The 13,303-nt window shown below is 34.1% G+C and overlaps 1 protein-coding gene across 7 annotated transcripts; it reads left to right on the top strand.

The window, feature by feature from the left end:
* The first annotated feature begins 377 nt into the window (after window positions 1-377).
* Window positions 378-11,139, top strand: LOC115448731 (galectin-8). Of its 7 annotated transcripts, none has more exons than XM_030176276.2 (8): window positions 378-798; window positions 6,102-6,211; window positions 6,640-6,786; window positions 7,388-7,448; window positions 8,264-8,483; window positions 8,930-9,048; window positions 9,604-9,808; window positions 10,014-10,285. In XM_030176276.2, exons 3-8 carry the CDS (start codon window positions 6,666-6,668, stop codon window positions 10,197-10,199), a joined length of 912 nt encoding a protein of 303 aa, XP_030032136.1. In that variant the 5' UTR covers window positions 378-798; window positions 6,102-6,211; window positions 6,640-6,665; the 3' UTR covers window positions 10,200-10,285. The 7 variants fall into 7 exon arrangements, with proteins under 7 accessions (XP_030032136.1, XP_030032131.1, XP_030032135.1 ...); XM_037442398.1 differs by lacking the exon at window positions 378-798 and adding an exon at window positions 3,397-3,519; XM_030176272.2 differs by lacking the exon at window positions 378-798 and adding an exon at window positions 3,600-3,660 and having other exon boundaries at window positions 6,657-6,786.
* The last annotated feature ends 2,164 nt before the right edge of the window (window positions 11,140-13,303 follow it).

The raw sequence follows: 13,303 nt of genomic DNA, 5'->3' as shown, positions 1-13,303 counted from the left end.
CCGAAGCCTAACTACCTTTTCATTATTGCAACTAAATTTATCGAGTTTGTGTATATCACGATTATTACCTAGTGTGATATCTGATCTTATAGCGTGGAAAACCAAACCCCACGTCATAAAGGGATAAGTCCAAAATCGTCATTTTATTTTTTTGGTGCATTAATACAATATTTTGCCACTTCTGTACTTACCTATTATGCAATCCGTTACATGTAATATATAAAGAAGTTTAATTGCATACATATATAAAAAGGGTATAAGGCACCCTGAGTTGTTTACTTTAAATAAACTTCGCCAGTAGGTAAATTTATTTATAATAACATGTTTTCTGATAGGCGATGATAAAACGTTTATTCAATGTCATCCTTTCATAATCTTTCTCGATCGAGTGCATGACGGAACCTGTATGAGAAAAAGAGACAAGTAAAACGTGTTCTACATCTGTGTAATGTACGTATCTAAATATGTCAAACGCCAAACCAATGTTTTCATTTTAACTTTTAAATATAACACTGCGGTAAACTGTGGTCAGCTGAGTACAAAATAGTGCTTTTATGTACAGAAATTAACGCCTGTAAGAAACGAAACATAAGTGGCACACGTATTGATTTTTGGCGTAAAATGTTAATTGAATTAAAATAAGTGATCTAGTGTTTTCATGAGACAACTGCTACGTTGAAATTATAAGTTATGAAATGTGTTAATTGTATTGGTAAAATGGAATATGGAGTGGAAGAAGGGCAAGTACCGAGTGAATTTATTGAATATGACTTCGCTGAAGATGCCCTGGATTTTGAGGTTAGTGAACCAAATATAACAAGGCTGTTTACCTAGTTTATGTACTTAGGTAGAATACAATGATATAAAAATATTTTGACAAGGGCTATAAAACTATATTAATTGTATAATAATTATATATTGTAATATATTGATAGGAATTCTTGTTTTTGGAAACGTCTAAATATATGTATTGGTACCTGTATGGATTTTATTATACAATTTTATCACGTAAGTACTTATGAGCAAAACTTTAATAAAAATAAAATTACACTCCTCTGTATGTGTAAAATTAACTAGTTTGTAGATGCCCTGTAATCTTATCAGGCCCGATGCAAACAGCTGTTTTGGTTGCCTTACCTTACATTTACGCTCTTATGGATGAATTTTCAAATGAAAGCCAATACAAATGTTCTTTTTTACAATTTTTATTTAAAAAGTTCACGTAATTCATTCACGCCCTAAAAATCGAATAAGTACTTAGGTACACTTTCTACATACTGTTCATCATACAAATTATCCCTAATTCATTCGTAAAAGGCCTACTCAACTGCGTTTTTACATAGCCGTCTAATTTCGTAACTTAAAATGCCAAGCTTTCATATAAACTTTCGTTGCCAACTTAGCCTGCTAAGGTTGAATTTTAAAAAGTCATTAGGTAGCTTAGGTAGTAAGATCTTAGTGCTTACATATACCGTAACTTTTCCTACTTTCAACTTTGACATTGGCAAAATCATCGTCTGCCAACGATGGAGCCACAATTTAAAAATTGAATTGAATTGAATTAGTGCTTACATAAGTAAGGAACCGAAGTGAAAAATTTTAAGCTTGTACTGTCCTTTACAAATGGGGCATTATAATTATGTAGTGACAACCAATGACGTTTTACAACTGTATCCCTGAGATAGACGGCAGCGTGGAAGGTTGGCATCAGGCTGCCGTTGACGCTGAGGGTGTCCTTTGATGCTCGAGAGTTTGAGTCTATTGCGACTAGCGCTGCCAGACGTCCCGTATTTACCGGAACTTCCCCTATTTTAGGCACATTTTAAATTGTCCGGGCGGGACAGACTGTCCCGTAAATCGATCGATCTACAGTTGACGAGTACTCACGCACACAACGTTCGCATTTTTGCACAAATATCAATACGACTCCGTTTTTAATAAATTTAATAAAAAGAGAGTCCATAAGTACCTGTTTTTTTAATTACGATTATAATTGTATTGATTGTTACAAATATATTAAAACTGACTTGATCCTCGGAAAAATATTAAAAAAAATAAAAAATGTCACACACAATAATCCGTCCCGGGTAAAAACCTGAAACCCCGTACATTTTGCCCATTTAAGCATTTATACCTTATAGGCTAAAAAAACTGGCAACCCTAGTTTCGATCAACAACTTATCTAGCTAAATTATTTTAAGGTTTTTAGTAGTTTTTGAAGGCGGTTTAATTTTTTTGTCGAAATCGGTTTGATGATTTGGTCATAAAGGCGGAACAAACAGAGTTCCAATAGTATTTATAATATTAGTATGGAGTACGTAGACACGTCATACTTTTTTAAATGTGTTACCACGCCCAGCATAACGGGGTCAATGGCGAAATGGGACTCTCCTTCAAGTTACCTACATCATTAGAAAAAACAGATCAAATGTACAGGTAGATACTGTATATAAATGTACCTACTGGTGGTAGGTCTCTCATATGTGAGAGTTCGCCTGCCTACCACCGCAATGTCTATTTCGGCCGACAAGCAGCAGTGTGTAGTCACTGCTCTGTTCCGTTTTGAAGAATATTGTAGCAAATGTAACTACGAGACATAATAAGACTTATCATCTCGTGTCTCAGGATGGCAAGCGCAGTTCAATACCAAACAGTACTTTGTAATCCAAGGTGTTGGATGATGTTTCTACTGTTTATGGGTGGTCGTATCGTTTACCTAGTCATTCAAAGCAATAAAAAAAACCTAGATAATATGTTTATTGCTCATAAGTTGTAACTTGTGAGTCAATAACCCATAACCTAAGTAGGTACCTATTACTTAGATGGTACTTTTAAATATGTAGTAATACCTACCTATAGGTTTTATTAAGCTTACTCATATATTCCCTAAGACATAGGGTGAAACACAACAAGTGCACTTCGGCTCGGCGAACTTATTTCCGCAGCATAAATGAAATGCGGCGACCTTGTGGCTACAATCTACAATAACATCAATGTTACCTATATCTACCCTTCTACTCATACTCCATTCCCTTTCATTGCTAGATAAGATTACCTAAATAAGGTAGGTATAAGACTAGAAAATTATTGTCATAGGTATAACAAACGTTAAACAAACAAGCTTCAAAATACCTACCTACAGATTTCTGTATTCTGACTTCTGAGCAGCAGTAGCAATGATTAACGCGGTATGATTATGCATAATACCTATGCACATTTCAGCTAAACAAATTTAAATGTAGGTGTACAATAGTTAGCTTTCGTGGTTGGTAGACGCGTGACCCAGACGCTAATCGTAGAAGGACGAAGTGTACGGCAGCGACGAGCGGATATTTTAGTTCGAGTGAATGCGGTCCCACGACCGACGGCCTCGCTGGTGTCGCGTTGTTAGTGCAGTGAGATTGTTTTGTGATGGTCTGTCAACGGAGATGTGGTTGCGGTGCATTCTGCCAGCGTATATTTTGTCGGGCCAAGCCAGAAGCCGATGATAGTGATAACGAAAATGTGCCAGTTACAATGGTAAATTATGAGTAAAGTATAAAGATAAGGCAAACGGTTGCTGTATGTGCAGTGTTGTGGAATATAGTATATTTTGTAACGTATGTTAGTTGTGTATGTATGTACTTACATTAAACTTAAGTGTAGTTCCAAAAAAGGCGGGTAAGTAGGTGTGGGTAAAGATGGAACACCGCGCGTGAATTATAAAAATGTTTCAAATATTCTTTAAAGCTGACTGCATCCATATTATAATACTTATTTTCTTTATTTAATACGTATATTTTTAAGCGACTATGATTCATAAGTAAAAATGACGCATACTTTGCAATAAATTTGTATACAATGGTTAACGTAAGAGACATTTATAGAACATAATTATAGTCACAGTATAAGATTAGTATGGCGATAAAAAACACCTTAGATATTTACTTATCAGAAAAAAGTTTGATAAACGCAAGTTACAACCAGCGTTGCATTTTTTGCCCGGGAAAATATTTATTCCGGAAAAACTCACGCCGGCTAAGCTGCCGGCAAAAGTTAGTACTTACACATTTTTTTACTCTAATCGAATTTCATAAACATGTATTCGGTATAAACCGGATATCGTACTACATTCGACAAGATAAAGCCAATAAACTACCCAACTGGCTGTTTAAAGAATATTATTAAGTAACTATAATGCTAAGTTTGAAGTTTGAACTACCACGTTCTAGCGACAATCTATTATTGTTCAAGTATTTCCACATCTGCGTTTATATTAACGACATTAACGTGGCTAAAGGGGACAAAGGTGTGCAGTGCCCACCCAAGAAATGTCTGCCCATCTTAGAAAAAACCTTGCAATTGCATGGACCCCGCATAATGCAGGCCTTTCGTTCAATTTAAGAAGCTTTTTATTTCCTCGTGCCAGTCGGTCCCTTTAAAGAATATCCTAGCTATGTAAATATTTAGTCACAAGTTCTGCAAACTACAAAATTGGCAGAAGTCAGCTTGTAGTGATTGTTTAAAACGACAAAAAATACTTGCGGAAGTCGACTTCTGCAAGTTGTCTTGCTAATCTAAATCTCGCTATACACATATCTATCGCGACATCGACCGATCAGAATTTTTTTTTTTAACATAGTCATTTAATGACGTGTTTTGATTTACTATCGGCATCGGATCGAGGATTATTTGTTAGATGGGTAATCGAAACTGCCGTAAGTGATAGAGCAATGCAGTAAAGATATTTGTTTACAACATGAAGAACCCAGCAAGCCTGCGGTAGTACCTTTGATTCTATTGATTAACTACTGTAGGTAGGCCCTATTGCTGCCACGCCATTGGAATATAGGTTACAGCTTTTACACACGCCACGTTTTTATGAAATCGCATGAGGTCACTCACTAAAAAAATCCTACCCATTTTAGTAACTAGAATTTATAAAGATGAACTTAATACAAGTCAATGCTATAACCCAACCCTGACACTCATTAAAGCACGGCGTGTCTTGATGACCTCATGCTGTACACAGTGATTCACTTAAGGAACGTAAATGGTGAAAGAATTCGTGATACCTTTGTTAATTAATTTTATTAGCTCTTATTAGGAGATGCTAGTTAATAATGTCGGTACTTACCTGCTGTAGGATATTCTGCCTATGTGACCATTTTTAATTAACTTATTAAAGAAAACATTAGTCATGCATTTTTCAACACTGCCATTTGAAATAACGTGAATAGAGTAGCTTCCGTATCATTCGAGTTTTGACATTTCAGGCTCATTTGACCAAACCAAATGTTTTGTTTCTTTTTTATATAAAATTAATCAAATATTTATCACTCTGTCCTACATACATGTATCTGTACGGCAACAGGCAGACGCCGACAACTTGTTAACTGTATACACTACCTACACTATTAACTTTATTGTGGTGTAGTGTTTCTGTATACCTACCTAACAGTTGATAATAGTTATTACTTAGAAATTATGCTAAATTAAATACGATACAATACTACGATTATTAGGTATACATATTAAGTATAGATTTAAATTCAATTCAATAAGTGTAATTCAATAGGAAGCGGCAATAGCCTAGTTGGAAGTAAAACGGACTGCCGACACGAATTTCCGCAGGTTCAAATCCAAAGGGCACACACCTCCGACTTTCTACAATTGTGTGTATTCTTTGTGAATTATCGCTTTATTTAACGGTGAAGGAAAACATCGCAAGGAAACCTGAATAATTGAGAAGTTCTCTATAGGAATTTTGAGGATGCGTGATTTCTACTAATCCACATTCCACGCTAGGCCAGAGTGGTGGACTAAAGCCTAATCCCTCTCAGTGATAGAGGAGGCCCGTGCTCAGCAATGGGATAATATACTTATATAATACAAAGCTGATATTATTTATTCCTATATTAATTCAATAGACACTTTATAGTGAGCTAACATAATTTAATTGTAAGTTGTTACTACGTGCTTGTATAAAATACCTATAGGCACAGTATGAATATGAAAAGAAAAACATTGGTAAAGATCAAACACAATGTGAGGAAACAAATTACAACAGGAAACCGGCATTGTGTACACAAAACATGTATCGCCTATCGGTCTGTTTCCAGTGCCAACTGGCGGAGGCGCGGGACGTGAAGTTTACACAGACCTTGTCCGAGCCCTTGAACATAGGAGCGCACATCATTTGCACTGGAACGCCGAGCGAAGATTTACCATGGTAAATGTACTTGTATTAAGTTTTTTCATAATCGTGTTAGTTATAAAATATTTTGCTCAGTTTTTTATGACAAAATGGGATCACAATATAAATTAAATAAGAGCGAGCCACACTTTACTCCTACTGAATACCGATTAAGATCAGTTACGTTATTGATAAATGTTAATTAAAACATAGCACACGCGACTCATGAGGAAAATTACTGGTCGATCATATAAATCTGTGGTCTCTACAAATGTACCCATGGTACATAGGTACTTAATTTATTTAGACGTATTTATGCATAAAAGAATGCATGTACTCGTATGAGTTACAGATCTCCGTTGTATGATAAACAAAATAAACTATAGTGCTTTTTGGATGTTTATCTTTTAACAAAAATGTCATACTTATATATCCAGTACATCTACCGTCCACATTGATTTCAGGTTTGCTTTAAATATAGGAAGTGGCGATGTGGATTCCGGCCGGGCCGACATCGCTGTGCATTTCAACGTGCGCATGCCTCAATGCTACGTTGTGCGGAACACGCGACGCCATGGAAAATGGGGATCTGAAGAAACTACGGCTTATAGGTAAAATATCAAAAAATAATTTCAACAATATTCAAATATAATTTTTAGGCTTTTCGTAATACATATAATATTAAATGTCAAAGAAAATACAAATGTTTGTGTTCAGATTCTTATATTTTCGTAGGTAATTCAGTCAAAAGTCAATACGAACATAAATAAAATCAATAATAACAACCTAATAATAATATCAAGCATTTGATCCGAGTAAATCGTAATTTGGGTTATAATTAAGTTCTTTATATTTTCAAAATAATTAAAATTATAGTAGGTAAAATATTTCTCTTGTTTTAAGTAAGTATTTAACAGTTTTAAACCACTTTTCGTTATAAATTTAAAAAGTTTTGAAACCACCGAGGTTTTTAAGCCATGGTTAAAACAAAATTGCTTATGCCTTGATATTGTTACTTCGCTGAGTGCGAAACTTGGATTGTATACGAACATGGAGCAAAGAATAAAGAGGAACGAATTTCTAGTACACGGGTCAAGGGGGACCTCGGCAGACTCGTTTGGTGATGCATAATTTCAAAAATCGAACGGCGAATTGCAAAATGTTAATATATTATTATAGAAATATTATCAATTGTCCGTTATATCTCGCCAGGTCCCACGAGGTGTGTCAGGCAGTGGAATAAAAGGGGCGTACTGAGGAATACAATTAAGGGGTGAGGCAGAACCGTCTATGATTTTTTAAAAAACGAATCGGTTATCTCCCACAGAAGAGACGGATGTCGCGTTAGATCTCATTCCTAGAACCTCTGACTTTACGAGATATTAAAATACAAAGTAAAATTGATCATTTTGTGGAAACTAATCTAATGATATTAATTTTAGCGATAAAATGTTTACTAGATAAAAAAAGTGTTTATTTTCAATTTAAAGCATAAGTTCCACGAGAAGCGAATTTTCATTAACACGATACGGGTGATGAAACCATTCGACTAATACTAAGTATAACGTATTCAAGGAACGAGGAAATAAAAATATTATAATTTATCCACTTTTCAATTACTTACTACCCGATTTGAAAAAAAAAGGTTATCAATTCGACGTGTATTTTTTTCCTATTGCAAGTATTTGTCGAAATTGACAGACCCAAAACAAATTTAAAAGAAGAATTTCTTAGCTTAGATTTCATTCTTTCCTTTCCTGAATATAACAAAAACTATTATGTACCTACACATTCCAATCAACCATTGCTTAGAAATTAGTACAGATCTTCCTCGTTATTCCTTGCTTCATGATGTAATAAAAATGGCACATATTTGTCAGCTAATTTTTTTTACCTAAGTATATTAAAAATACGTGACATCAATTTATCTAAGGATCTGCGAAACAGACTGCCTAATTTATTTTGTAACAATTTTCAATTGTTTTTTGGCATTTACAAACGTAAACCAATCGACCCAACAACAATACCAACTTATGTGATGATGAACATGATTCGTCCAATATACTTATTCATAATATACATTTGCAGATTGTTTCCATTCAAATTGGACCGTCCTTTTACAATAGAAGTGCTCGTGGATGAAAAAGAGACGTTATTCGCAGTAGATGGCGAACACTATTGCAACTATACTCATAGGAATCCCAGTCCCACATCAGCCGCTTGGGTGCAAGTTGCAGGCATTAAAAATGCAACATTAAACATTCAGAAGACATCCATATACCCAGTTTTGTCACCGCCAATACAGGAAGTGAGTATTTTTTATCATTTATTTAGTTTAAAACATTACCAATGTAGCCACGTATGTATGTATTTGTAAAACGAAAGTCTGTGTTTTCCTGTTCTTACGTACAAAAATAAGTTATTTAATATCAGCAGGTAATAAATCTATAACAGTACACAGTATGCTTTTCCCTCCATCATTGTACGACCTTAATGGCCGTTAAAGTGTGTCCGTCACACTTAATAGGTTAAAATGTATTCAACAGTTACGGCATTCATAATTATTAGTTATGAAATAAACAAGGAATTTTAGATTATAATTTTTACAAATTAGCACTGTTTATGGTAATTCAAGAAAGGAACTTAACGGTTGCAATAAATTTAAAATGACCATAAGCCATAATCGAAAAGAAAGTTTACAAGCCTAACATCTTATTCAACATTCCATTTTTAAAAGTTAAATATAATTTACAGGTACCCTTACGAGCAAGCATATACAACCCCGAGGGTGAAAAGGTCCATTGGCGGCCTAACGTAATAGCTAGGTTGACCAATGGACTGCCTGAAGGGTACCAAGTAGTTATTTATGGAAAGTAAGTACTGCATTATTATGACTATACAAGAACAGAATATTTTACATTTTGCCAATTACCAAATTCGCCAATTTTCGTTAATAGTGCTCGTGGGAAATGAAATGTCAAACCAAAACCATATATTTTCATGTTTTGTGAATAGTCAATCAGGTAGTGGGTAGTTTTCGCTTCGTAAATTATGTTTCAGGTATAATATTTAGTGCAAGGTAGACTTAAAAAAATAATGACTTAAAAAAATGTCGCAGGAACACGCTGGATGCAGGCTGCTTTCGACAGGTCCGTCTGGAAATCTTTAGGGAAGGCCTATGTTCAGCAATGGACTTTATGTGGTTGATGATGATGATAATGATAATTTATTTTATAATGTACATTTAAACAAGTATTTCCTCGTATCTTCTCAAGAGTCATTGAACCACTCCACTATTTCAACAATTTCATCTAATACTGGAGCAATAAACAGGCCTAGCTATTGCTCATAAAACTTATCCCATCCGATTGCTACCAATCTTAGCTAAACTTACTATATTTATTAGTCAAGTATCCCTTTTCTTCCAGACTCCGGCCAATGCTGCATTCATTTGCTATCGACTTGATGGACGAGCCCCGCGAGTGGCCGCGACCCAACATCCACGTGCACGCGAACGTGCGCGCGCACGTCGAGTCGCAGAGGGAACGACAACTAGTCGTGCTCAACACTTGGTTCGGAGGGTGGGGATTGGAAAGACGGCAGCGGACCGCGAGACTCATACCTGGGACTTATGTATGTTTAACTGGCGAGAATAGAGCTCAGACAGAAAATCTTGGCTCGATTTTTCTCTACGTACTTTCATAGTCTCATTTGCGTTTTTTACTATCTATCTCTATCCCAACTGGTGGAGCTTCCCTTAAACTACTGCGTCGCATAGTAAGGTAGAAACTAGTACCTTATTTACCACAACTTAACATGATTTCTTTTTAAATTCCAGACAACTTTTCGAATAGTACGCGGTCCAACAGACTGGTTGGTGTTCGCTGATGACGTACTTATAGGAGAGTTGGAATCGCGAGCGTCTGGCGATGGAGTAAAAGCCGTGCGACTTAGGGGTGACCTTTTCCCCGAAGATATATTCATCTGTCCGTCAACAAGCTCGCCTATTGGGGAAAACAGTTAAATACCAAATAATTTTCATGACTACCAACTGAATTCTTAAATTGCTGCCAAATACTTACAATATCTATGATATGGAGTTTCGAAAAATGTGTTATTGCTTAAATTATTAATTATTATGTGGTATATCTCCTCAATGTTGTTGAATGGCGCTGGCGACCTATTATTTGTCTGACTAGTATATGTTATTATTAACATAGTTTTATAGAGGTACTATGATATTTCTAAAAATATGATATTCTTATTTATTATACAACGTATATACATACGTGCAGCGTGTGAAAAATATCTTTGATCTCTTTAGGTTTTACATGCAAACAATATAATGAAATCTCAAATTTGTCTGCTGCATGTAAATTTCTTAAAAATAAATAGTTGATATTACGTCGGTCAATTTATAGACACGAAAAGACATAATTATTGTTACGTTCTAGTTTTATGTCTTCATGTTTGTGAGCACCTAATATATTTGATTTGACGCCATTTTTAATGAATTGAGTTACTTGTAACTAAAGACTATGATATCGAATATTATAATATTGTTTTGAATAAGACTGTGTGAGACCTTTTTTAGGACTTTATATTATTTTAAACCCTGTAGATACCTAATAATTTGCTGAAACGCATTCAATGCAATAGCAATGTTATTTGCAATAATAAGTGTTGTTTGCAATAAGTGTTAAGTTTTAAAAGTAAGTAGTTATGTGCCTTTAACAAAGTAGCTTTTATTCTTGTATTATGGCAAAATGTACATAAATTATGAGCATTTAACTAAAAATATTTTCACTTGAAAAGATAGCTTTATGTAGGTACAAAATATAGTATTCTAATGTTACTTACTGCAATCCGTTGTCTGTGTTATATATAAATCGAATACTAAATATTTATAGCAGTTTGCATATAGTTTATATGGTCTATGTGTAATTAAACGAATAACAAATGAATATTTGTTTCATTCTTTAATTTACACCGACGTTTAGTTTTTCCAGATATAAAACAAAAATGGCTTTCCTTATATAATTTATACAATTATGTATATTAAAACGGGATCAAAAAATGTTGTATCCCTTTTTAACGACATTGCTCGCACGGAGAAGCGTGAAATTTGGCAAAATTCATATAGGGGACTGTAGAAAGAAAAATGTAAGTACTTATGTGTTACAAATAATATATTAAATTATTCAGTTGAATTTCGACCACTAACTAGTAAGGTTATCATCTTTTAAAGGTCGATGAATGAACAACCGTTTAGGTATGCGTTACGAACGTTAAATAGGGCTACCATCTTTATAAAGTAACCGACAAAGTTTTTCTTAGCTCCCTCGCGCCTATTAGTTTCAACAACACGGTACTTATTCGGAAAGTGGGGTTATTAATCTTCCAATATAAGGTCAGGTGGGGCAAGTGCGCCGACGGGGTAAGTGCACCTGCCCTAAAAAAATCGAAAACTATTGATGTTATACATTTACCGCAATCTTATATCTATGCTACTAACTGCAATACAGTTCCACTAAAAAACATAAATGGCTCTGTTCATTTTAATACAATTTATTCGCCATTTTATTTTAAGTGTCATTTAGACCTGTAAACAGAGATGACCCCGTGAAAGATAACATCAAAAATTTCACGATATTTAATATATTTCTGTAAACCAGTAAGGTGAATACATAGTTTAAACCTTTTATTTTAACTTCCTGCCTGAATTTTATTTATATATACTAAAATAAAGGACTTTTTAGCAATGCGAAAAAATGAACCTTAAATTTGTCGAGTAGGGCAAGTGCGCCACAGATAATAGTCGTATGGCGCACTTGCCCCTGATCCATATATAGTCAACCTTTTTTGAGAATCTGTTTTACTAATATGAATTATTAAAATGTTATACTTAACAGCATATTTTTTTGTACTCAAGGTATTTTGTTTTGAGCCGACTTAAATAAAAGGGCGTATTAGTTAATTTGTCGTATATTTGTTGTTTTAGATGGTTCGTTTTTACAAAAGAAAAACTGAAATACCTTTATGTAATGCAAATTTACGTGAAGAGGTTGCAATTGTTCGACTAGGCACGTTATCTGGGTATAATAAAGCTAAACCATACCAAATGTCATAAGGTCAAATTCTAAGTAATTGAGTTATAACGCATTCAAAATCGTTAATTCCTACATTTTTGTATGTCTTTTTTAGTTTTTAGAAATATAATGGATTTCGTATTAGGGCTACCAGTTTTTTATTCCAACATATCCGCACATAAAACTCTAATAATAATACTTAAATATAGCAAACGAAATTGTAAAATGTTTTAAAGCCCTGATTTACAAATATATGGCGCACTTACCCCGAATTTGATTTGACAGCCATAGTTTGTTATAATATTGAGTGATTAAAAATTATCCAAGAGCAATGCAAGTAAAACCTATTTCTCTATGGACTAAAATGAGTGTTTTCTTTATAATGATCCTTTTTGGCGTTTTTTTTTACACAGGCGCACTTACCCCATTTCCGGAGGCAAGTGCGCTTACTACCATTTTTTTTTACTTCGAGCAAAATATTATTAATTTATGTTCCGATTTCCTTGAATGGCTATAGGTTGTTATCACAAAATACCAAATATTCTTAAATTAATAAAATTACATTCTTAAGTCGACACAAATAGAAATTATTTTGCATTGAATCCAGCTATGAAAATTTTATGGCGCACTTCCCCCGACTGACCTTAATTAAAAAAAACTAAAAAAACAAGCTTTTATTGCTAATCGAACTAAAAAGGAGAAAATAATTTCTAAGTACGAAGAATTTATATTACAGTAGTAGAAGGTTGAAGAATCAATCATAGTTAAGTACCTGAAAATAAAATTATAATAAACTTGAAGTTATTAACAGAATAATTTAATTCAGAGTAAAAAGCGTGGGGTGCATTTTACTTCGTTTTCATAATTCTCCTCTTATAGATAGTAGCCAATAGAATGATTATAATACATACTATATCAAGCACCCCAGGCTAATTACACATTTTTTGATCGTATTAAATTACTTCTTTACCGACGGTAATTTCAAAGCTTTACTGCTTACCAAATTTTGTTCCGTAAAATAAATAAATTAAAATTTATG

Source organism: Manduca sexta, chromosome 24 (assembly GCF_014839805.1).
Source record: "Manduca sexta isolate Smith_Timp_Sample1 chromosome 24, JHU_Msex_v1.0, whole genome shotgun sequence".
NCBI classification, from domain to species: domain Eukaryota; kingdom Metazoa; phylum Arthropoda; class Insecta; order Lepidoptera; family Sphingidae; genus Manduca; species Manduca sexta.
This window is presented reverse-complemented; position numbering and strand designations above follow the sequence as displayed.